Raw genomic sequence first — 26,347 nt, forward strand, 5'->3', positions numbered from 1 at the left:
AATTGCTTTTCCTCTGGACATGGGCATTGACTGGATCCATACCCCCAGCCTGTTTCTATCTTTTCCTCATGGGGTAGGGCTCTGGAGAGGTGAGGTTCTGGGACACACTGGTGAGGTTATCTGCTCAGGGAAGTCAGGACCATCTCTATGATTGACTTATACAATTTAAACTCTAATTTTGCCACAAATTTTATATTAGCTAAATGAAAACAAACAGCCTTTTAAGAAGCTGCTATGCTTACCTGTAGAGGTTGTCTTATCTCTTATTTATGTAACCGTTGATTTCAAGGGAGGTCAAAGGTGGAAATGACAGGGAGTGGCAAGGTTAAGTGTCCCACTGGGGTCCCCAGGCTGTGTCTGGGGTCCCTGCTGATCCCAATGCTGCTCTGAGCCCTCGCTGTCTTTCACAGCCTGTGGGAACCTGTTTTCACTGCTCTGCTGAATCCCCTCTGGTTGTTTAAATGACCCAGCTTCTCTTGACAATCCTGTCACCAACCCAGCCTGACTGGGCTGTGGAGAAGCTTGCAGGGGTTACTGGTGCTGTGCACAGGGTGCCCCTTGAGTGAGTGCTGAGAACTATGAATATTGGATGGACTTGACCCCAAGGAAGTGATGCAGGGCTAGATGGGGTGGGGGAAGTTGATCGTGTTTGAAGGGGTGGCTTGCCTGTATCTCATCTTGAGAAATGGGCTGGGATAGACTGAACTAGGGAAAAAATTAAGAAAAAAAAAATTTTTTTAATTGATACCAGGGTTATCACTGGGCCTCGCTGTCTGCACAATGAATGCTCCTGGTGTCCACTTCCCCCTTCCCCCTTTATTTATTTATTTATTTATTTATTTATTTATTTTCACCAGAGCACTGATCTTGTCTGGTTTATGGTCATGTGGGGAACTGAACCTGGAACTTTGGAGCCTCTGGCATAAGAGTCTTCCTGCATAACAATTATGCTATCCATCCTGCCCTTTATTTATTCTTTTTGATAGAACAGAGAAATTGAGAATAGAAATGGAGATTGAGAGGAAGAGAAGGAGAGGGAGAGGGAGGGAGGGAGGGAGGAAGGGAGAGAGAGAGAGAGAGAGAGAGAGAGAGAGAGAGCGCTGCAGTATTTGCTTTACTGCCGTGAACCTTCCCCTCCTGTAGGTGGGAAGTAGGCCCTTGAACCCAGGTTCTTGAGCATGTTTAACTAGGTGTGCCACCACCTGGCCCCTGAGGGGGGAAAAGTAACAGAATAAAGGAATCTAGCAAACTCAGGAGGTGTTGCAGAGGGCACAGGGTTGGACTTCCAAAATGAGGTCTTGAATTTGATCCCTAGTACTGCATATGCCAGAAGGATGCTCTGGTTCCTGTCCCCCCTCCCCTCTGTTTTACAAGTAGATGCATCTAAAAATAAGAAAGGAATGTTCTGAGTGTGAAGTGCAGGGACCAGTGCAAGGATCCTGGTTCGAGGCCCTGGCTCCCCACCTGCAGAGGGTTCTCTTCGTAGGCGGTGAAGTAGGTCTGAAGGTGTCTTTCTCCGCCCCCTGCCCCGTCTTCCCCTGTTCTCTCAATTTCTCTTTGTCCTATCCAACAATAGCAGTAGCAACAAAAACATTAACAGCAGCAAAACAATAATGGGAAAAAGATGGCCTCCAGGAGCAGTGGATTCGTGATGTGAGCTCCAGCGATAACTCTGGAGGCAAAAAAAGGAATGTTAGAGAGAGAGAAAGAAGTTTTTGGAAGTAGCCTGAAACTGAGGAAAGGAGCAAAAAGGCAAAAGAGAAAAATGGGTGACTCCCAAGGCTCATCTCTCCCTTGTTAAGATGTTCTGAGTGTGGTTTAAAAGTTTGTGTGGGGAAGGATGACAGAGGACCTAGTGGGGGTTGTATTGTTATATGGGAAACTGGGGAATGTTATACAAACTATTGTATTTACTGTTGAATGTAAAACATTAATTCCCCAATAAAGAAATAAAGAAGTTTGTGTGGGGAGTCGGGCGGTAGTGCAGCGGGTTAAGTGCACGTGGCGCAAAGCACAAGGACCGGCATAAGGATCCTGGTTCGAGCCCCTGGCTCCCCACCTGCAGGGGAGTCGCTTCACAGGCGGTGAAGCAGGTCTGCAGGTGTCTGTCTTTCTCTCCCCCTCTCTGTCTTCCCCTCCTCTCTCCATTTCTCTCTGTCCTATCCAACAACGATGACATCAATAACAACAACAATAAAACAACAAGAGCAACAAAATGGAATGAAGAAAGAAAGAAAGATAAATAAAAAAAGGTAAACATTTAAAAAAAAAGTTTGTGTGGCCAGTAGGAAGACACTGACCTGGGTTCCCAAGACTCCGGGACGTGTTTGAAATAACAGCAGCTTCAAAATAACATGGAACATTATTGGGGGTTCAGAACCACACACTTGGGGCCCCTCCTGCTGCGGGGAATAATTCTTATCCTTGGTTTTGGGAGTCCCTCTGTGACAAGGCAGTGTGGTATGCAGAGCCTCACAGTGGGGACAGCATCCAGGCAGATGGGGTTTCTGGCTTCTCAGAGGACCCAGGAGGAATGCAGTGGAGACACACCCTCCACTGCGGTTCAACTGTGGGTTGAAGGAGGGCAGTTTGGGTCAGAGTGCTCAGAGCACTGAACTCAGGGACTTGTGCACTTGACTCTTCATAGCTGCTCATTATTTTAGGTTCATGAGTAAAAAGCAGCATGTCCTTGGTAATATTCAGTGGCTTTTATACACTGCTCATTACTGAGGTAGAACATTTAAAATATATGAAAAGGTGGTTGTGGCATTTCTTTTTTTAATTTTAATTTTTTCTTTATTGGGAACTAATGCTTTACATTTCAAAGTAAATACAATAGTTTGTACATGCATAACATTTCCCAGCTTTCCATATAATAATACAACCCCCACTAGGTCCTCTGTCATCCTTTTTGGACCTGTATACTCTCCCCCCCAACCCACCCCCCACCCCAGAGTCTTTTACTTTGGTGCAATACGCCAATTCTAGTTCAGGTTCTATTTGTGTTTTCTTTTCTCATCTTGTTTTTCAACTTCTGCCTGAGCATGAGATGATCACATATTCATCCATCTGTTTCTGACTTATTTCACTTAACATGAATTTTTCCATCCAAGATTGGCTGAAAATGGTGAAGCCACCATTTTTTACAGCTGAGTAGTATTCCATTGTGTATATATACCACAACTTGTTCAGCCACTCATCTGTTGTTGGACACCTGGGTTGCTTCCAGGTTTTGTCTATTACAAATTGTGCTGCTAAAAACATATGTGTACACAGATGTTTTTGGATGGGCATGTTGGGTTCCTTAGGATATATCCCCAGGAGAGGAATTGCAGGATCATAGGGTAGGTCCATTTCTAGCCTTCTGAGCGTTCTCCAGACTGCTCTTCATAGAGGTTGGACCAATTGACATTCCCACCAGCAGTGCAGGAGGGTTCCTTTGACCTCACACTCTCTCCAGCATTTGCTGCTGTTACCTTTTCTGATGTATGACATTCTCACAGGAGTGAAGTGATATCTCATTGTTGTCTTTATTGCATTTCTCTGTCAATGAAAGACTTGGAGCATTTTTTTCATGTGTTTCTTGGCCTTTTGGATCTCTCCTGTGGTGAATATTCTGTCCATGTCCTCTCCCTGTCGGGTTGTGTCTCGGGGGAGAGAGAAGATACCAGGAATTTGTGGCAGTTCGGGAACGAAAATCTTTATTCTTGAACCAGGATCCTTGTGCTTTTCTCCATGAATGCTTAACCCACTGTGATACCTCCTAATTCCCTTTCTGGACATTTTATAATTGCTTTAAAATAAGTTTTAAAAAGTATAGGATTTTTTGAGTATTGCTTCCCATATTTTTAAAAAAGATTATTAGTGATATAATAGTTATTAACAGGATTATAAGCTAACAGGAGTGTAATTCCATACAGTTGCCACCACCGGAGTTCTGTGTCCTGTCCATCCATTGGAAGCTTTCCTATTCTTCCCCCCCTTTTTTATTGTTGCTGTAGTTGTTATTGTTGTTATTGATGTCATCATTTTTAGATAGAACAGAGAGAAATGGAGAGAGGAGGGGAAGGCAGGGGGGGAGAGAAAGATAGACACTTGCAGACCTGCTTCACTGCTTGTGAAGTGACTCCCCTGCAGGTGGGGGGAGCCGGAGGCTCAAACCAGGATCCTTAAAGGCAGCCCTTGTGCTTTGTGCCACATGCACATGCACTGCTGTGCTACTGCCCGTCCCAGAAGCTTCCCTATTCTTTATCTCTCTGGGAATATGGACCAAAATTCTTTTCTTATTTTTTGCCAGAGCACTGCTCACTTCTGTCTTGGTTTGGGGGATTAAACCCAGGACACTGAAGCCTCAGGCATGAGAATCTCTTTGCGTAACCATTATGCTACCCCCCCCACCCCCAACACTATTTATGGGGTGCAGAAGGTGACTTCCCATCTTTATTAGTGTGTGTACATGTGCATGTGTGTACAGTTCATGACAGCCACCACCTAAGTTCCTGTGCCTCTGTACTTACATGGTGGATTAAAAAATGATTTATTTATTTACTTATTTATTTATGAGAAACAGTAAGAAGAGAGTCAACCAGAGCATCACTCTGGCAGCTTCAATGCTGGGTATTGAATTCATGATCTCATGCTTGCAAGTGATGGTTCTGGATCTATAAAAAGGTCCATTTCTTTTTTCTTTTCTTTTTTAAAATATATATATATATTTATTTATTTTTAAATTTTTATTTATAAAAAGGAAACATTAACAAAACCATATGATAAGAGGGGTATAACGCCACACAGTTCCCATCACCATAACTCTGTATTCCATCCCCTCCCCTGATAGCCTTCCTATTCTTTATCCCTCTGGGAGTATGGACCCAAGGTCATTGTGGGATGCAGAAGGTGGAAAGGTCTGGTTTCTGTAATTGCTTCCCCGCTGAACATGGCCATTGACTGGTCTATCCATACTCCCAGCCTGTCTTTCTCTTTCCCTATTGGGGAAGGACTCTGGGGAAGCAGTGCTCCAGGACACATTGGTGGGGTTGTCTGTCCAGGGAAGTCAGGTCGGCATCCTACTAGCATTTGGAACCTGGTGGTTGAAAAGAGAGTTAACATACAAAGCCAAATAAATTGTTGAACAATCATAGACCTAAAGGCTGGAATAGTGCAGGTGAAGAGTTGGGGGGGGGGTGTCTCTGTGTTGTAGATAGCTAGAAGGTGTATTTTAGTTATATTCCAAAGGGCCTGTGGCTATACTAGTGTTTTGTTTTGTTTTTTGCCTGAGCCTGAAATCTGATATGCAGGTGGACCCTAATTACTGTCTGGGGAGATGATGTCATAGCTGGAAAAAGGACCAGAAAGCTGGACCAGGGAAGAGAGTAGCTCCCAAATATGGGAAAAATATGTATAAATATTGTTGATTGTAAACCCCATTGATTTGATGTGATCTGGGGCCCAATTCAGCTTAGGAGCCTATGTGACCTCTGCATCCCTGTAGGTCTGAGCTCACATTCTGTGGTCATAGGTAGGAACGTTTCAAGCTGCCCCAATATCAGGACCCATTTTCCTCAGGTGTGGCATAGAGTATATTGTCCATCTTCCCTTCGGAGGGTGGAACATTTTCTACCATTGTTGATCCAAGTTGAGGGCAAGGTCGTATGGGGGCCCATAAAAGGGTCTCTTGTGTTGTTCCTGTTAGAAATGACCAGTAACAATGGAGAGCGGGATTCATTTGAGGTCTAGGCCCATCATTTCTGTTTGGGAATCTCAAGACTCCCAATTAGGGCCCCAGCTGATGGGGTGGCCTGATAGTGACTAAAGACTCACCGTTAAAGTATGCTAGTCTCTTGCCCTTATTCAGCTTTTGCAGTCCTTACTTTGATGAGGTTAGCTTTGGAGTGAGTGAGAGAAGTGTAATAGGAAGTAGGTGAGGGGGTATCTAAGTCTAAGTAGACACTATTTCATTATGAACTTTATACTGACTCACTACAGACTATTGTGTAATTTTGCTTTTAGGTATGTATTTTGCCCTAATTTATGGATACATGTGAACATATGCTCCATCTTATAGGACCTGGTCTATGTCTAGGTTTTGGGACTTTGTTAGTAAGTGAGCCTTCTGGAATGGAATTAAAGAATCCTATGAAAGGGACAGGTCTCACCAGAGTAATGAGGGTGAAGGGCTGACATTCCATGCCTGACGTCTCAGGACACAGTCTGAAGTGAAGCATGCTGAGGTGGTACTCTTTGTGTTGACTAGGTTGGATTGGCGGATGCAATAGCATTTGGTATGAATTGAGAGAAACATGCAGGAAAGTGAGCTCCACTCTAGAGGTTCCAGGACTGGGGGAAATATAGGCTCTAAAGAGGAAGTTGGAGGTTCCTGCTATCTTAGGGTTTAAGAAGGTAATAGATAGTTATTGCTATAATCATATTATTGGGCAATTGGGTTAACTTTGAAATATCCCTTTGTTAGGATTTGCTGTATCATGCACAACATCACCATAATTTATGTCCTTTGACATTATTTGTATATAGCTGTGCCACCGGTTTCTTCTGTTCTCCCTGGTCTAAGCTTTTAATACAAAGACTCAGCCTTTGTATTAAAAAGACTCTGGGAGTTGGGCAGTAACGCAGTGGGTTAAGCGCACGTGGCATGAAGCTCAAGGCCAGCATAAGAATCCCAGTCTGAGCCCCTGGCTCCCCACCTGCAGGGGAGTCACTTCACAAGCAGTGAAACATGTCTGCAGGTGTCTATCTTTCTCTTCCCGTCTGTCTTCCCCTCCTCGCTCCATTTCTCTCTGTCCTATCCACCGACATCAGTAACAACAACAATAATAACTACAACAACAATAAAAACAAAAAGGACAACAAAAGGGAAAATAAATAAATGAATATAAAAAATAAAAGAGTCTGTGCTTTAAAAAGTTTGAGACATTCAATCAGTTTTCCCTTTTATATTAATTAGTGATTTATCTGACTACAAATTGATAGGAGTGTACATAAACACCATTCCCACCACCAAAAGACTGTCCCATCCCACCCCACCCCACCCCACCCTGCCCTGAGAAGCTGAACATCCACCCTCACACTCAACCCAGGGTTTTTAGTTTTGTTCCCTACTCCAAAAAAGTCCATTTCTTATCTTTTTTTTTTTCTTTCTTTCTTTCTTTCTTTCTTTCTTTCTTTCTTTCTTTCTTTCTTTCTTTCTTTCTTTCTTTTTTTCCCTCTCCCTCTCTATTGCAATTGGCTTAATTTTGTTTGTGGCATGTCTGTTCTCTATCCTCCTCTTCATTTTTTTGAATGTGGGAGACAGAGGGTAAGAGAGATATGGAGAGAGAAGGAGGGTTACTATACCACTTCTCTGCTGCTCCTGAAGCTTCTCCTGTGCAAGGTGCTTCTCTATGATGACTAAGGACTTGAACCCCGGTCCTTGTGCATGATAAAGTGTTCTCTTTACTGAATATGCCATCTCCCAGCCCCGCTAAGAGACTAGCTCTTAAGCGTTCTCATCACACACACAGGTAATTAAGTTGATTGTGGTAAATATTTCACAATGTAGACCTGTGCCAAATCATCACTTTGTACCCCTTAAATACATACACTCTCGTCAATTATACCTCCATCAAATGGAAAGGAAATAGCAGCGGAGTAGGAGCTATGACTGCCAAGAAGCACGGCAGGTAGATTACAGAGCCGGATGGTCCAGAGAACATGTACAATTTGTCCTTGTGTGTCTGCAGGGTTTAGGGATGCATGGGTTGGGAAAGAGGATATTCTGGAACTTTTTGTGCCCTCTCTGCTTCCTGGTGACTCTCCTGCATGGAGTGATGATCAGATAAAGAGATCTCCTGTCAGGTTTGCCTGCTTCACCCCAGCAACAGAATAAATAGCAGTAAACAACAGTTTACTGTCAATGGTAAACAGTTGTTGTAGAATCAAATTTGTAGCTCTCTCTACAAACTCTGTCTCCCATTAGTGAAACAGACGGGGTGTATGTAGCCCTTCCATCCAGCTCAGTGAAGGTGAACATTGCCTGTGCAGTGGAGACTTTAGTCCCAGTGAAACCTGTATGCCTGTGGATGCTCAGGTCGCTGGCCACCATTTCCTCCTGCCTGTATCCCGATTCAGCAAACTGGTGATACCACCACTGAATTCATTTGTGTGGGTGAGGATGGGTAGACAGGTGGATTACTTTGAGATGATAAGTACAAGATGGACATTGGAGGGCAGAAGGCAGGCCATGGGAATTCTAGAACAGACTTGGGCACTTGGCTTTGTCTGAGAGGTGAGGGCAGAGGGCTTCCTGGTAGAGGAGGAGACTCCCATCTTCAGAGAAAGAAAAAAGTCATTGGATGCAGAAGGGTGTTTGGAGGAATCTTGGGCTCTGGGACAGCAGAGCAGGGCTAAGGCAACTGAAGATGGTGTCCCTAGGGACTGGAAGGGGATGGGGATGGGGGTGGGGAAGGGGGCCTGAGGGGGCCAGATCCCTGCCGGGGAGCCTGTGCTGCCTCCTGGAGGTGGCATGATTGGAATCTGGGCCTGCACATTGTCTGCCTCCGTGTTTATCATGTGTCAGGAAGTCAGTGGGCTGAGAAGCTGGGCCCTGGCGTGGAGGTAGGTTGGAATCCCCACTCTGTCATGTGACCCAGTCACCCTCATAGTTTTTCTCTGACGGGGGTGTGTGTGTGACAATGGGGATCAAATACACAAGAAAAAGGAATACATCCACCGGCATATGCATCCTGCATGGGCGGAGGACCTCACCCTCTGTGCCTAGGAAGTTTATGTGATTTCCTGGTCAGTTAACTTTCCTGGATGTAATGCTGGTGCCCATACTGGCTGCTCATGGGGCTGAGAAAGGCATCCACTAAGCAGGAGTCACACTACTGTTGACGTGCTTTCATTGGCATGTCAGCAGGCACCCTTTTGGGGGTGAGTTGGATCACTGTATTAGTCATTTGTTGCTGCACTGTGAATGGCTCCACAGGTTAGGACCTTGGCAAGATGATAGCTTCAATTCTTTCTCTCTTTTTTTTTTTTTTTTTGGTGGGCCAGTGGGGATTATGTGATTGGGAAATTTTGGCTCAGGGTCTCTCAAGGGGCTTCATCATCTGGTGAGTGGACTGAGGCTGGAGGACTTGCTTGAAGATGATGCTCTCAGATGGCTTTAAGGTGATACTGCTAGACCGAGGGACTGGCACAGTAGTTTGTGCCTCAGCTGTGTATACCTGAGGCCCTGGAAGTCCCAGGTTCAATCCTTGGCACCACCACAAACCAGAGCTGAGCAGTGTTTTGATATGTCTCTCTTTCATTAAAAAACAATAAATAAAATATTTTGAAATATAGGAAAAGTGATGCTTACAGTACGCAAGGACCTGGGTTTAAGCCCCCTAGTCCCCACCTGCTGAGAGGAAGCTTCTCTCTTTAATTTATATATATATATATATATATATATATATATGTATGTATTTATTTCCTTTTGTTGCCCTTGTTTTATTGTTGTAGTTATTATTGATGTCCTTGTTGTTGGATAGGACAGAGAGAAATGGAGAGGGGAGGGGAAGACAGAAAGGGGGAGAGAAAGATAGACACCTGCAGACCTGCTTCACCTGCAAGGTGGGGAGCTAGGGGTTCGAACTGGGATCCTTATGCTGGTCCTTGCGCTTCGCACCACGTGCTCTTAACCTGCTGTGCTACTTACTGCCTGACTTCCCTCTTTAAATTTTTTTACATTGGTGTTTTCAGGGTTCAAATTCCAGTCCTCACCTGCAGGAGGGAAGCTTCATGAATGATGGAGCAGGGCTTGTCTCTCTCTCTCTTTATTACAACAGAATGGGGAAACAAACCAAAACAAACAAACAAAAAAAGACTACTGGGAAAGGTGTAGTTGTGCAGGCCCCAGACCCCAGCGATAGCCCTGGTGGCAAGAAAGAAAGAAAGAAAGAAAGAAAAAAAAAGGTGTCCTTGAGTTGATGGTGTGCCAGTATCTGTGACTGTCTCCTGCTCTCGCAGGACCCTCACAAACACTTGCAAACACTGACCTTGCACTTTGACTTTTCATAGCTGGGCACCTGGAATGGCTGCACTGGGAGTCATAATAACCTTGGGAGAAGACACAGGCCCTGGAGTGGCAGCTCATCCTCCAAGGAAGCCCCAGTGGACAGAGCCAGGCAGCCCTTCTAGATCATTGTCCCTAAGCCCTGTGCCTTTCTCTTCAGGCTGCAGCAACCCTGGGGGTTCATCTGGGGAAACACCCACTGGGCAGCCCTTGGTTTCCTTAAATGCCATTGCTTCCTTCCTTAGTGTCCCCTGCCCTGCCCTTTAGGGGACCTTGGCAGGGTCTTTTTTTTTTATTTATTTATTGGGAATTAATGTTTTATGTTCAACAGTAAATATAATAGTTTGTACATGCATAACATTCCCCAGTTTCCCATATAACAATACAACGCCCACTAGGTCCTCTATCATCCTTCATGGACCTGTATTCTCCCCACCCACCCACCCCAGAGTCTTTTACTTTGGTGCGATATGCCAATTCCATTTCAGGTTCTACTTGTGTTTTCTTTTCTGATCTTGTTTTTCAACTTCTGCCTGAGAGTGAGATCAGGGTCTTGATGCCTCTTGACATCATCGAGGGGTAGGAGCTGGGGACAGGCTTTCATGCCTAGAGCACAGCTGCAGCCTCTGGAGGGGCTGGCCCGTGAAATGCCATTGGTCCCGGCTCTGCCTCTGTATTGTGAGGGTCCCAGCAGCGACACACGCTGCCTCCGGGAGCACAATGCCCTTGGTAGGAGCATCTCCCTAGGAATTTAGATGTGGATTTATTCTGACAGCCGCTCTCTGCTTATCCGGAAGTGGATGGAGCCCTCAGCTCCCAGTGACGCTTTCTCATTCATTGCAAGGCGCCAGCCCTGACCGGCTGGAGTGGGGGTTGGAGGGAGACGGTTTTTAAGTTTCTCTTTCTTCTTTGGCAAGACGTGGTGACTGGAGGCCAATGCCCGTGTCCTCCTGTGGGTCTGAATCACTGCGTTCCTGCATTCCAATTGGTTGCTAGTACCCTGGACAAGACCCGTTGGAGGCTGGTTTCTCATCTCCCGCTCTGTTGCAACTTGGCATTGCATCACAGGAGAAAGATCTTCCTCCAGCCCAGACTTCAGCAAGTCTGGAGAGAGTCTGCAGATACTAGAAGGGCTGCCGTGGAGAAAGACTGCCTCACGTATTCTCTCTCTCCCTCTCTTCCAGCCTGCAAGTATTCGTGCCACAAGAAATGTGAAACCAAGGTAAGGCTCAAGTTGCTTTCCCATGAGTCTCTTTAGAGTTGAATTGGACTTTTGATGAATGATAGGAGAAGAAGGGGTGGGGTGGTGGTGGTGGTGGGGTGTGTGGTGAGAAGGGGGACAGTTTTGGACCACGGCCCTAGAAATGACTGGACCACTGCCCTAGAAATGAAATTCATTTTTAAAAAATATTTATTTATTCATGAGAAAGATTGGAGGAGTGAGAGAAAGAACCAGACATCACTCTGGCACATGTGCTGTTGGGAATCAAACTCACGACCTCATGCTTGAGAGTCTTAACACTGTGCTACCTCCTGGACCATGAAATGAAATTCTTTAAGAAATGCCTTCAATGCAGCTCTCCCATATTGTGGATACTTTTCATCTTGGAAGAAGTGGAGGAGCTAGGAAATCCCTGTTTCCAAGGGGTGGTAAAGGACTCTGGAGCTCTGGGTTTCAGATAAGGGTTCATTCAGTCAGTTTTGTCTTGGCTGTGTCACAACTCTTTCTCCAGGACAAATGATCCTTCTTGTGTAATTACTTGTGTGTGTGTGTGTGTGTGTGTGTGTGTGTGTGTGTGTGTAAGGGTAGGAATCAGACATCTGGGATGTGGTCCTGGGCTTGAGGTTTCCGCTAGCTTCTCAGGGGGCACGTGCCAATGGGTTGCCTGGGGCTTTCAGTCTAGGGACAGGAATCTTGGGACTCCAACTAGGGATGGGATGTATCTGATCTCTGAATCGCTCCAGGGAGAGCAGAGGAGGCTGCTTGCTTTCTGGGTGTGGTCTCTGCTTAGGAAACTTGGAGATGGTGAGGGGTGATGCAGACCCCCTCAGGAGAGTCCTGCCTTTCTGCCTGGGTCACTGGGTCTGCACCTCCCACAGCTCCAGGTGTGAATTCTTACCCTCTTGCTGACTGCCTCTACCCCATTCTGCTTCCCCAGGAGCTCATCACATGTCCCTTAAGCTATCTCTCTGGTTGCCAGCCCAGGGTGATGGTGCTCTAGAGGACGTTGGGATTGGGAGCCAGCTGCCAGGAAAATGTCTAGCAGGTTCTCAGGCTCTGAACAGAGGGAATATGTGTTGGGGGTGGGCTCCAAGGGGCTTCAAGCTAGTTTCATGCAGACAGACATATTTTATACCTGGAGGGGGGCCCCTGCTCTGCCCCCTGCCTCTATCACCACACACAGGCTATTACACAGGGACACACGTGCACCTGCATACACAGATAATTGATGCAGGTGTACATGCCTCACATGCATGCACACTTCCATGCAGTTCACACTCAGAAAAATGCAGTTATATCTGTGCGTATTCTGTACAAAGAACACACACAGCGTATGCTGCCTGTGGGCACCAATAGCTCCCAGGTTCAATCCCCAGCACCACCATTAGCCAGAGCTGAGTTGGGCTGTGGTGTTTCTCTCTGTGTCTTTCTCTCTTTATCTCTTTCATTAAAATAAAATAAATTATTTAAAAAATATATATGTAATTAATTTATTTATTGGATAGAGACAGAGAGAAATCAAAAAGGAAGTAGAAATAGAGAAAGAAAGACAAAGACACCCGCAGCATTGCCTCACGACTTATGAAGTTCCCCTGCTGCAGATGGGGGTCAGGGGTTGAACCCAGGTCTCTCTGTGCACTGTAACGCGTGTGCTCGGCTGCACCACTGCCCAGTCCCATCTACTCCTGTTTTCATCCAAGAGAAGGCTAAAACTTCTGTGTGTCACCTCCTCCCTCTGGAGAGCCTGAGCACGAGCAGAAGCAGAACTGGTGTGGAGTTTCCCATCCCTGGACAGGCCACCTGACCTGCCTTCTCCTGACCTTGCCCCCTGTCTCCTGCCCATTCTGAGATGCCACATGACATGCCTTCCTGCCTCACTTTCGGTCTAGTCTGGATATAGAAGGCTTCCTCTTTCTGGATGTAGCCAGGCGATGCTCCTTGCTCACACATGCTCGGGTGTGGCTGGTTTCTGGTAGGCTTTCAAAACCCCCGTCCACAGCTATGCTCCATTCGCTGGTGTGCTGTATACTTAGAACACTATTTCTTTATTAATTGACTTATTTTTTCACCAGAGCACTGCAGCTCTGGCTTATGGTGGTGCAGGAGATTGAGCCGGAGACCTGGGAGCCTCACACCCGAGAGTCTTTTTTGTAGAACCATGGTACTAAGCACCCTTGCCTCTGGTGTACTTTTCATCTAAGTGATATTTCAGCAGAGATTCCCATGTAGTGCAGAGTCCTTTGTATGGGCACTGAAAATTTGTGAATGGTGGTAATGCTAATTTTTAAGTTGTTAGGGAAGACAAATAATATATGTCTAGTCACTATCATGCACTATTACAAGTCTGGAATTCCATGCATGTGTATTTTCCCCCTTTTTTCTAAGGGAGGGGGGCTTTGCTCATTCATGGGGGCCACATGAGCTGTCTGGGCCCAGTGATGTGGGTTTTTCCTTGATAATGGTTCACTCATTGAGAAAAGAGAGAAACAGCTCTTTTAAAAAAATTATTTATTTGATTTTTTTAATTGCCATCAGGATTATCCTTGGGGCTTAGTGCCATCCCCCTCACCTCCTTTTTCTTTTGTATTAGGTAGCATGGGAGAGAAATTGAGAGAGAAGAGGAAATAGAAAGGAAATAGTGAGAGAGACGGGGGTGGAGGGGAGAAAGACACCTGCAGACGTGCTTCACCACTTGTGAAGTTTCCTCCCTGCAGATGGAAGCGGGGTCTCAACCCCAGATCCTCGAGCATGGTAATGTGTGCACTCAACCAGGTGCGCCATTGGTCACTCCTCAAACAGCTGTTTCAGGATAGCAAGTGATAGTGAGGGGGTATGGAGTGGGGGGTGTTGTCCTCTGAAGGACCATGAAGGTGGGGTTCTCTTGCCAGTAGTCAGAAGCACTGTGGAAATAGGAGCCCCAGTTGGACACTCCAAGCCCCCACAGCTAATGTGGTCTCTGTCACACCTTGTCCTGAGTGACTGTAAATATAGGCCTGACTCCTCAGAAGGGATATACCTCTCCAGGTAGATCTGTGCCTGTGTGATGCTTCACACAGAGACCCAGGTGCATGGGCAGAGCTGGTGACCGAGGAAGCCATAGGTTCCGGCCTTGGAACTGCCAGGACAGGGAGGTGGCAGGGAGCAGACAGCCAGCCTGCCTGCGTGGCCAGGCCCCCAGCCTTTGCATCAACGTAGCTCAGAAATAGTGGGGTGGTGAAGCATAGAGAGCAGCCCCTACTCCCACCCTGGGGAAAGAGGCAACAGAAATCCACAGCCTGTTTCTCAGTTCCAGTGAGTTCATCTGGTTCAGATGAGTTCAGAAAGAGGAGGGGAGGCTGGGATGGGAACCTGGGGTCTAAGGACACCTTCTGAGCTGGGCAGCAAAAGACTCAGGAAGTGCTGGTGTGGGATCACTTGTGTATGGTCTAGTATGCAGAGCAGGGGCCCAGGTGAGCTGTCTTGTTCAGTGGGGAGGGTGTGTGTTCTACCCACTGTGTTAACTCTCCAGCCCCCATCCTTTGGATTGTGTATGTTGTGAGGTGTTTTTTTTTTTTTTGCTTGATGTCAGCACTACAATTCCACCACTTCTGGTGGTCATTTTCTATCCTTCCTTCCTTCCTTCTTTTCTTATCCATCCTTCCTTCCTTCCTTCCTTCCTTCCTCCCTCCTCCTCCTCCTCCTCCTCCTCCTCCTCCTCCTCTTCTTCTTCTTCTTCTTCTTCTTCTTCTTCTTCTTCTTTCTATTTTGTTTTGATAGGTCAGAAATGGAGACACATTTACAGACCTGCTTTATTACCACTTGTGAAGCTTCCCTGCTGCAGCTGGGGAGTGGGGAGCTTGAACCCAGGTCCTTACATCTGGTAATGTGTGTGTACACTTTACCAGGGTCCACTACCACCCAGCTCCAGGGCACTATTTTTTAAATATTTTTTTATTTTATTTATTACTGGATAGAGTCAGAGAAATTGAGAGGAGAGGGGGAGCTAGAGAGGGAAAGAGACAGAGAGACACCTGCAACCCTAATTCACCATTTGTAAAGCTTTCCCCCAGCAGGTTGGGACCAGGGGCTTGAATCTGGGTCCTTGAGCACTGTAATGTGTGCACTTAACTAGGTGCAGCACCACCTGACCCTAGACACTATTTTTTTTATTATTAATTAGAGAAAAAGAGAGAGGTGGGAGAGAGAGAGAGAGAGAATATTACTCTGGCACATGTGGTGGCAGGACTAGAACTTAGGACCTCATGCTTGCAAGTTCCAATGTTTTATCCACTATGCTACAGGGGCAGGGCACTGTTTTCTGCAAGCATGCTGATGCTTGGAGGCCATTGCCTGTGAGTCCTGGCACTTTCTTGGGTATGGAGGTGTTGGTGGTTGCTCCATGATATACATTTGGACTCAGCTCCTGCCCAAGTCCAAGAGGGTTTCAGGCAAGGATGGATTCATCACACTATGTGCACAGGGTCTGAAAGTGACTTTTTGTGGAGCTGTGGGCCTTTAAATGTGCACATTCTGGAAGATTCCACCCTGATCAGCTCCTCCTGCACTGTACTATTTGGTGAGGCCCCATATGGCAAATCTGTCAATGTCCTGTGTCCTTCACATCTGTAGGCTTGGGGAAGGAGGGCTGGTGGTAGTCATGTGTTTAATATTTTTAGCTAATTAGTTCTGGTTTATTCTTGGCCTCACATCTGGAAGAGAGACCTATTTCCACATGAGATGATCTGATCCCGTTTGCCTGTGGCCAGGGAGGGGAGGGATGGGGCTGTGTGGACAGCACCAGGAGGGTGGGGCTGTCTCCTGGCAGACTCTGATGGCAGAGACAGGCCCACAGGATGCTGAGCTCCCTCAACCATGTAACATGTCACCCCTGGTGAGAACAACAGATTTGGAGCCAAACCCTAGGGATGTCCTGTGCACACCCCTGAGCAGTGCTGGGACCAAACACTCTGGATGCTTGCATACAAAACCCCCAATAAGCCAGGCAGAGATCTTAGTCTGCTAGAGCACAACACTGCATGCCTGAGGCCCCAGAGGCTGCAGGTTCAATCCCCAGCACTGCCTTCTGCCACAGCTTAGCAATGTTCTGTTTTCACTATCCTCCCAAACAGATATTTAAAAAGGTGATTTTTATTTTTAAATTTTTTGCCACTACGGTTATTGCTGGCATCTACATGATTCTCCTGGTCTTGGCAAACATTTTTCTTTCTTTCTTCTTCTTCTTCTTTTTTTTTTTTCTTATTTCTTCTCTTCTTCCTCTCCCTCCTCTTCTTTTTTCCCCCCTTTTCGTTGCATTTGTTGTTTTATCGTTGTGGTTATTATTATTGTTGTTGTTGTTATTAATGTCATCATTGGATAGGACAGAGAGAAATGGAGAGAGGAGGGGAAGACAGAGAGGGGGAGAGAAAGATAGACACCTGCAGACCTGCTTCACCACCTGTGAAGCGACCCCCCTGCAGGTGGGGAGCCGGGGGCTCGAACCGGGATCCTTATGCAGGTCCTTGCACTTTGTGCCATGTGCGCTTAACCTGTTGTGCTACCACCCAACCCCCTCTTCTTCTTTTTTAAATATTTTATTTCTTTACTTATTGGATAGAGATAGATAAATCAAGAGGGATGGGGAAGACAGTGAGGAAGAGAGGCTGAGAAACACAAGCTCTGCTTCACTGTTTGTGAAGCTTCCCCACTACAGGTGGGGACTAGGGCCTTGAACCTTGGTCCTTGCACATTGTAACATCTGTGCTCAACCAGTTGCACCACAACCCAGTCCCACAGACACGGTATACTATAGGATGTGAGACAGAGAGAGGGAGAAAAAGAAGGAAGAAAAGATGACATGGCTCCACTGCCTGTGAAGCTTCCCTGACTTCTCAGGGCTTGAATGTGAACTTCTGTTATGAAAAGGCAGGTGCCCTACCCTGTGAGCTATCTCTTTGGCCCCAGACATGGCAAGCGTGTGCTTTCCTCACCAAGCCATCTCCCTGCTTTGTGTCTCCCTGAGGTACTGTCCTTCCCTGCTCTCAGTCCTAGTGGACAGCAGCTATTCCAGGCTTTTAGTCAACCTGGTGGTTCCTGGAAGGGCTGTACCAAACTAGTTCGACCTTCCATCCATCCATCCATCCATCCTTCCTTCTCTCCTTCCTTCCTTCCTTCCTCTTTCCCTCCCTCCCTCCCTCCCTCCCTCCCTCCCTTCCTTCCTTCCTTCTTTCCTTCTTTTATTGAGGGGGGATTATTGGTTTATAATAAATACAGTGTTGGCACATGTATAGCATATCTCAGTTTTCTGTTTCTTTCATTCTTTTTATTAGAAGTTTACTTTCTCACTGTTCTGTCACCAAGGGTCTGTGTCCCCACCCCACCCCCTTAGATAACCACTATAGTTCTCCCACAGTCTTAGATATGAGTTGACTTTTGTTTCTTCACATTCATGTGTTCAATCCTCTGTATTTTGCGTATGAGTGAAACCATTCAGTAGTTGTCTTTCACCTCCTTACTTACTTCACTAAGCATCATCTTAAACCATGGTACTTCTTGTTTTAGCTGGAGCCCTCTCCTTAATTTCTGGTCCCCCCAGTGTCACTAGCCAGAGTTTCTGTGGGGACACACACTGTTCTGGCTCCTGGCGGTGTGACCTCTGTGGAGGCAGATGGCCCTGGGTCTTTCCAGGGTCTTCTTCATGTAGGTCACCTCCCCTCCTCTCCTTTGCCCCCTGTCTCTCCTCTTCCAGCCCAGTGACAGTTGGGAGTGGGGTGCTGTCAGCTAGTCCAGCTGCCCACTTCTTTCTTCCTTTCTTCCTTTGGAGGGGACTGGCCTCTACAGGCCTGGCCCTCAGGATGGTGGCCTTGACACCAGCCCTACTTTACCTGTGGACACCTCCCACCTTGTGGCAGCTCCCAGAGGCTCTCCTGACCCTAGTCAGAGTTCCACAGGGAGGTGAGTGTCCTCTCTGCTGACCTCTGGTGTGTGCTCCCGGGACTGTTGCCTCGTCTTAACCTGTTTGCTTGAAGAAGAGCTTATGCTATCCTATCCAGTTCCTGCATTCACTCCTTCCTTCCTCCCCTCCCTTCTTCCTTTCCTCTCTCCCTCTCTTCCTTCTCCCTTTCTTTCCCACCAGGGTTATTATTACTGGGGCTCGTGCTGACACTGCGAATCTGCCGCTCCCTGAAGCCATTTTTTCCTCCCAGTTTTTTTTAATGTTCATTTTTTTAAAAGGCTACTTTTATTTATGTATTTTAAAATTTATTTCCCCCTTTTGTTGCCCTTTTTATTGTATTATTGTTGTTGTTATTGATGTCATCGTTGTTGGATAGGACAGAGAGAAATGGAGAGAGGAGGGGAAGACAGTTTGTGAAGCAGCTCCCTTGCAGGTGGGGAGCCATGGGCTCGAACCGGGATCCTTATGCTGGTCCTTGTGCTTTGTGCCGCGTGTGCTTAACCTGCTGCGCTACCGCCTGACTCCCTTCCTCCCAGTTTTTTAAAAAATATTTTATGTATTTATTTATTATTGGATAGAGACAGAGAGAAATGGGAGGAAATAAAGAGGGAGAGAGACAGAGAGACACCTGCAACTCTGCTTCATCACTTGTGAAGCTTCCCCTCTGCAAGTGGGGACCAAGGTCTTGAACCTGGGTCCTTGCACACTGTAATGTGTGCGCTTAATCAGTGTGCCACTGCCTGGCCCCTCCTCACAATTTTTTTATTACATAGAACAGAGAGGGCCTGGATGTTGGTGTACCTGGTTGAGGGCACATATTACAATGATCAAGGGTCCCGGTTTGAGTCCCCAGTCCCCACCTGTAGGGGGAAAGCTTTGAGAGTGGTGAAGCAGTGCTGCAGGTGTCTCTCTGTCTCTCTTCCTCTCTGTCTCCCCCCTTCTTTCAATTTCTGGTGGTTTCTATCCATAATAAATGAAGGTTAAAATTTTTTTTTTAATTATACAACAGAGAGGGGAAGGGAAATTAAGAGGGGAAGGGAAGGGAAGAGAGAAAGAAAGAGAAAGACACCTGCAGACCTGCTTTGCCACTTGTGAAGTTTCCTCTCTGCAGGTGGGGAGTGGGGGCTCAAATCCAGGTTCTTGTGCTTGGTAATATGTGCGTTTAACCATGCACCCCCCCCCCCCCCCAGGCTTCCCTAGAGCAGACGTTTCATGGTAAGAGCCCTGTTTTTCTTTTCAGTAGTGGGATGAAAGCCAGGGACTCAGGGCTCCAGATTCCAGTGAATGAAGTGCAGCTTCAGTTTCTGTGCTCTGTATATTTTTTCTCCCGGGAAGCTGTTTATTCCGAGCTGGGGAGGAGGAAGTGGCTGTGAATCACAGAAATAGCTCAGTGGCTGGGGTATTCCTGCCCGTGTGTTTGCAGGCTGCCGGACTCCAGTCTTCTCATGTGTTGTCTCTGTACTGTGCAGCATTTGATGCCTCCAAAACTTTTCGGGGGGGTATCCCTTTTTATTTGCTATCAGAGTTATCACTGTGCTTGGTGCCTACATGATGACTCTACCTTTCCCTCTGGAGTCGTCTATTCTTATGATAAAGGGTGAGACAGAGAGGTGAGATACCTGCAGCACTGCTCCACCACTTGTAAAGCTTCCCTCCTGCAGATGAGGAGTGGGGTCTTAAACCCAGGTCTTCAAGCATGGTCATATGAGGGCCCCATCCCCTCTCAGCAGTCTTTGCACGTGTCTCCTGCTCTGCTCAGACGACCTTCAGATAACAAACAAATGTTTCTTTTTGGGGGAGAGGAGAAGCTATCTGAATGGCTAGGCCATGTCATGAAGTCAGAAAGTCCGATTAGAGTGTCTCTGAAGTCTTCTTGTCTTTTGATAGTTTCTTTCCTTTAATTTGAAAAAGTCCTGAGGTCTCAGTGGCCAGTTGGAGAGGCTTGACTGCACGTGAGAGTCTGGATCTTTCCTCCATAGAGCAGAGGACACTGAGACGTAAGTGGTGGCATTTCAGGGCAGCCCTGTGGAGTAGACATCCTCTGCTCCGCTGGGAAGAGGCTTATGTGCTTTGAAGTCTTGTGCGTGGGGTGCTGGAAGTTTGTGAACATGGGCGCAAGTTTAGCTTCCCCTCAAGGAATTTAGAGTTGTGATGTTTATTTCATGTGGACTTGCAGAATGAGCTAGCAGGATCAATGTCCCCTAAGGGTAAATAAAACTTTTTTTCTTTAAAGTTTTGATGATAAATGGCTGGGGAAATAGCTCCACTGGTAGGTTCCCAGTGGGATCCCCGGCATCACATGTACTGAAGTGGTGCTCTGACTCCTCACTTGCACCTTCTTTCTGCTTGATGTGACACTCTGTCCCTCTTATGCAGGAAACAGAAACCAAATATCCAAAACCAGACTTGATGTTAAGCTGTGAACCATTAAAATTTTTTTCTCTTCTTTTTTTTTCTTTTCTTTTTTTGTCAACCCATCCCTATAAGAAGGAATACATGATGGAAACTGAACTGTTTAAATATTACTTATTGGTTTATTTTTTAAATAGTTTTTATTTATTTTTATTATTGGATAGAGACAGAGAAATTGAGAGGAGAGAGGGAAATAGAGAGAGGGGAGAGACAGAGAGACACCTGCATCCTGGTCCTGGGCTTCAACCTGGTGCCTCGATGAGACAGAGGAGGGAGAGAGATGTTGAAAGACAGTCTCATAGCCAGGAGAAGGTGAGAAGTCAGGGGGTTCTCCTGGGATTACAGATTGACCTGGATTCCCCATCTGGAGTGGTTGCCTGGCCCCATTCTTTGAAATCCCCCAGAATCTTAGCTCCTGGCTCAGGCCCTGGTTGGCTGAGTGAGGCTGAAAACTGAGAAAGCTAGAGCTGGGGAGACAGCATCATGGTTCAGCAAAAGACTCTTCTGCCTGAGTGTCTGAAGTCCTAGGTTCAGTCTCCAGCTGATCAGTGCCCTGGTGTCTCTATCACTCTCAAATAAAAGTAAATAAAATATTTTAAAAAGAAGAACTAAGAAAACTGGGGCTAGTATGCCTGCCTTTTGCTTGTTTGTTTTATTGTGAGGTTGGTTAATGGTTTACAGTATAGTTGTTGGCACACTGTATAATTTCTCATCTCGTCAAGAGAAGTGTTTGCAGAACTCTCTCACCTCCAACCCAAGTCCTTTTCCACTGTACTGCACTAGAACCCCAAAGCCCCCTTTCCCTCACCCTCTCCCCGTCTTCTTTCCCCAGGGTCCTTTGCTTTGGTGCACTACACCCAACCAACCCAAGTTTTACTTTGTGCTTCCCTTTCTGTTCTTGTTTCTTAAATTCTGTTCATGAGTGAGACCATCCCATATTCATCCTTCTCTTTCTGGCTTCTCTCACTTAACATGACTATTTCAAGCCCCATCTAAGATGAGGTGAAGGTCATTTCATCATTCTTCATAGCTGAGTAGTATTCCATTGTATAGATAGACCACAACTTTCTCAGCCACCCACCTGTTGTTGGACACCTAGGCTGTGTCTAAGTTTTGGCTGTTACAAATTGTGCTGATATGAACATAGGTATACACAGATCTTTTTGGATAGGTGTGTTTGGTTCCTGAGGATATATCTCTAGGAGAAGAATTGCAGGGTCATAGAGTAGGTTCCTTTCTAGCCTTCTGCGAGTTCTCCACACTCTTCTCCACAGGGGTTAGACCAATTTGCATTCCCACCAGCTGGATAACAGCCAACTAGCTGCAGCTAGACATGCTCAGCTGCCTGTTCACTGTAGAGAGAAGTAGGATGACATGCTAGTCACCCTCCTGTTCTCTTTTCTGTTCTGTACCCTCTGAATTTGGTAGGCAGGATCCAGAAAGTTCCATTCTTTCCCAGCATGCTTCCTCATAGGACTAGACAGGCTCCATCAGGATTCAAGGCCAGGTGGAAGGGCAGTTTCCTGGAGAGTGTGGGTGCCTGAGGGCCCCAGCCTGAGGAAAGGCACACAGCTGCCCAGCTAAGGGAGCCTAGTAGTAAAGCTTTGAATGTTAGCATGTTGTGCAGGTTCCTTTGCTGAGATCCTGCCGCTGTTTGGAGGTTTGGGAGCTGGGGGAGATAGTACAGTGGTTGCACAAAAGACTCATCCTGAGGCTCTGAGGTTCCAGGTCCAACTCCTGGCACCACTGGAAGCCAGAGCTGATCAGGGTTTGGGTTTAAAAGAAAAAAATAAACATCTGTCCCTGGGCCCCAGGGTCTTTCTCCTCCCCCACTGGAGTTCCCACACCCCAGAGGAGCATTCATGGACACACCACCTCCTGGTTCACTATGCTTCTGGGGCCTTCCTTGTGGACCTGGCTCCCACTGGCCTTTGTTGACCTTGGTTTTGGCCCTGCCCTGGCAGAGCTTTGATATGGGTGCTAGAGACTGAATATGCTCCACACCCAAGTTTACACAGTGAAGCCTCTTGGGACCTCAGCTTGTGACCTTATTTGGAGACAAGGTCGGGGTCGGTCTCTCCCTCTCTCTCTCTCTCTTCCCCTTCTCCCTGTTTTATTTGGTACAGACATAAAATGAGAGGGGAAGGGGAGATAGGGAAGGAGACAGAGAGACTCTTACAGACCTGCTTCACCACTCTGAAGCTTTCCCCCTGCAGGTGGGGAGTGAGGCCTGAGCCCAGATCCTTACACACTATAATATATGCACTCTGCCTGGTCTTAATTTTTTTCTGCCACCAGGATTGTTGCTGGGGTGGTGCTGGCACTACAAATATACTGCTGCCAGCAGCCATTTTTTCCTTTTTTTTTTCTTTCCATTTTTCCTTTTCTATTTTTTTTAAATTTTATATTTATTTATTTTCCCTTTTGTTGCCCTTGTTTTTCATTGTTGTAGTTATTATTGTTGTTGATGTTGTTGTTGGAAAGGGCAGAGAGAAATGGAGAGAGGAGGGGAAGAAAGAGAAGGGGAGAGAAAAATAGACACCTGCAGACCTGCTTCACCACCTGTGAAGTGAATCCCTTGCAGGTGGGGAGCCAGGGGTTCGAACCGGGATCCTTACATTGGTCCTTGCACTTTGCGCCACATGCGCTTAACCTGCTGCGCTACTGCCCGACTCCCCCTTTCTATTTTTTAATAGGACGGAAAGAAATTGAGAGGAGAGGGTGAGATAGAGAGGGAGAGAGAAAGATAAGACACCTGCAGACCTGCTTCACTGCTCATGAAGCATCCCCCTGCAGGTGGGGAGTAGGGGCTCAAACCCGGGTCCTTGGGCATAGTAATGTGTGCTTAACTGGATGTGCTACTGCTCAGCCCTCTTCCTTGACTTTAAAGAGGCTGTTGAGCAGGGGGCCTGATAGTGGTGCACCTGGCTGAGAACATATGTTGCAGTGTGTAAGGACCCAGGTTCAAGCCTCTGGTCCCCATCTGCAGGGGGAAAGCTTCACAATTGATGAAGCAGTGCCATAGGTATCTCTGTCTCTCTTTTAAGATTTTATTTATTAATTAATGAGAAAGATAGGAAGAGAGAGAGAAAGAACCAGATATCACTCTGGTACATGTGTTGCCGGGGATTGAACTCAGGACCTCATGCTTGAGAATCCAGTGCTTTATCCACTGCACCACCTCCCAGACCATTCTATCCCTCTCTATCTCCCCTTCCCTCTGTATTTCTCTCTGTCTCTATCCAATGAGAGAGAGAGAGAGAGAGAGAAAGAGAGAGGTGATTGATAGATAACGGGGTCACTGGAGTGGGCTTTAGCCCCACCTGGCTGGTGGCCTGGCTAGAAGAAGTCAGGATATAGGGCCAGGGAGGGAGGACCACGTGAGGATGCAGGAGGGCACCCTCTCCTCTCCGCCCAGCCCCCCAACACACACAAACTCCAGGAAGGAGGCCCTGGCAGTAGCCAGCCCCACAAACACCTTGATCCCAGACTTCCAGTCTCCTACTCCCAGAAGATAAACTCCTGCTGCAGAGGCCGCCTGTCTGCGGTATTTATTGTGGCAGTGACTGACTAAGGCAAAGGGCGTTTGCATACTCTGGGGCTGCCCCCCATGAGCAGCAGGTGATAGTAGTATTCGTAAAAGTCATGGGGTGGGGTCCCTGTCAGGAGTCATGGGAAAATGAAGACACGTAGCATGCGGGGAATGTGAGCCTCTTATATTTCTCCCCACCCCCACCCCAACTCCCACCCACCACAGCTTCTCTGAGCAGAGGCCAGGGCTCAAACAACCATCTTTAGCTGGTGCTGTCTGTGGTCAGTGGACACTTCATGTCTCTTTTTTTTTTTTGGCAGGGGGGTTGGGGGGGGAAGAGGGATGCCGAGCCTTGTCCTTGAACTCATGTGCTTACCCTGCTCTGGAATTTTTCATTCAGAGAGAAAGAGAGGGAGATGGAAAGATAGAGAGGTGGAGAGGGAGAAGGAAAGGGATGGAGAGAGAGAGAGAGAGAGAGAGAGAGAGAGAGAGAGAGAGAGAGAACGGACGGTCGGACAGACATACAACACTAGAGCCTCTTCCAGCACTGTAGCACCTCACATGATACTGGGGCTTGAACCTGAGTGATTTACATCACCAGGTGGATGCCCTACCCAGTGGACCATCTCTCTGGATCTTCCTTTAAGAACATTTTATCTATTTAGTTTTGGATAGAGACTGAGAGAAATTGAGATAGAGAAGAAGAGAAAGACACTTGCTGAACTGATTCACCACTTGTAAAGCTCCCCACCTGCATGTGGGGACCAGGGGCTTGAAGCCAGGTCCTTGCACATGCTTATGTGTGTGCTCTAACATGTGTGCCACTGCCTGACTCCTAACTCCCAAGACTGTCACCTCCAAGAAAGCCAGGTGCCCTCAAGCCATGTGAAATGCTACTTTTCAGGTAGCCCCTCAGAATGACTCCTCCCTAGGTTGTCAGCCTCCCTGCTCCCCGGGTCTCAATGTGGGTCCAAAAGTTGGAGGTGCTGGTGTCTGAACCAGCCCATTGCCCTTTGGAAGGGAAGCCAGAGTGGGCTTGTGTGTGAATACAACGTCACAGTTACCCCTGTGTGCACTTGCACACTTAAACATACTCACCCCACTAGGCCTTCTACAGTCCCACAGAGACACACTCACACAACTCACACTGTCCCCATCCTGCGCTCACATTTTCACATATTCATAGTCACACAAGCTGATTAGCATGCACCCTTGTACATGCTTGCGCTCACACACCACACCATATCCTAACACACACACACACATACACACATACACACACATACACACACCTGCTTATTTATTTATTTATTTATTTATTTATTTATTTTTGGATAGACATTGAGAGAAATTGAGATAGAGAAGAAGAAAAAGACACTCGCAGCACTGCTTCATCACTCATGAAGCTCCCCGCCTACAGGTGGGGACCAGGGCCTTGAACCCGAGTCCTTGCATATGCTTATGTGTGCAGGGTATTTCTTACCTGGGGATGGTCAGTCCCTCCTGAGGGGCCAAGCCAGCCTGCATCCTACTCCTACCCTGCTCCCCTGTCACCTGCTGGTTCAGGGCAGGTCAACGACAGCAGACTCAGGTGCCACGTAGCCAGGTGTGGCTGGGAGCTGCCCTGTTTGTTTGTGGTTGTCCATGGTGACGGGTCTGATCGTGTGTGTGTGTGTGTGTGTCTGTGTGTCTGTGTGTGTGTGTTTGTGTGTGTGTGTGTGTGTGTAGCTGAATCCCTAAGGCCCTCCTGGAGCTTCCTGGGGTGCGGGGATGGCTGGCTGGGCCATTTTGGTCACTGGTGGAGCCGCCTATCTGCAGCTGCTTCCCAGCAGGTGAGGAGTTTAGACTCTCCGCCTCATGCTTCCTCACTGGGCTCTACACAGGGTACTGACATCCAGTGCCCAGGCACGGGCCGCCCACTTGTTTCCTGGGGTGTGGCAAGGGCTCTACAGACACAACCCTCAGCCCTGCTGTGACCTGCAAGGGGGCAGGGCCTGGGTGCACCCAGTTCGGGAGGGAAGAGCCACAGGGACGCACGCACAGCTGCGCCCCCTCTGTCACTCTGCTGCCAGCCCAGGACTCACACAAGGCAGTGCGTGACCATCCCCAGACAGCAGTAACATGGGCCTGGCATCTGCAAAATCAGGACACCCTTGAGGCCCTGAGTCCTGGATGCGTGAAGGTCAGTCTCCCACC

The 26,347-nt window shown here is 47.3% G+C and overlaps 1 protein-coding gene across 9 annotated transcripts in view; it reads left to right on the plus strand.

Annotated features, from left to right (window-relative positions):
* TNS3 (tensin 3) overlaps positions 1 to 26,347 on the plus strand; it is a 210,935-nt gene that overhangs the window by 12,596 nt on the left and 171,992 nt on the right. For 8 of the 9 annotated variants that reach the window (XR_009544704.1, XM_060171560.1, XM_060171561.1 and 5 more), the window contains exon 3: positions 11,239 to 11,276. The exons of the other annotated variant lie outside the window; for it this stretch is intronic. Coding sequence is in view for 6 of the 8 variants with exons in the window: in XM_060171560.1 (XP_060027543.1) it covers positions 11,239 to 11,276 (38 nt within the window). In the remaining 2 variants the exon portion in view is untranslated. The remainder of the gene's footprint in view (positions 1 to 11,238; positions 11,277 to 26,347) is intronic. 9 annotated transcript variants of the gene reach the window in all.

The sequence above is a fragment of the Erinaceus europaeus genome, chromosome 14 (assembly GCF_950295315.1).
Source record: "Erinaceus europaeus chromosome 14, mEriEur2.1, whole genome shotgun sequence".
In the NCBI taxonomy this organism is placed as follows: domain Eukaryota; kingdom Metazoa; phylum Chordata; class Mammalia; order Eulipotyphla; family Erinaceidae; genus Erinaceus; species Erinaceus europaeus.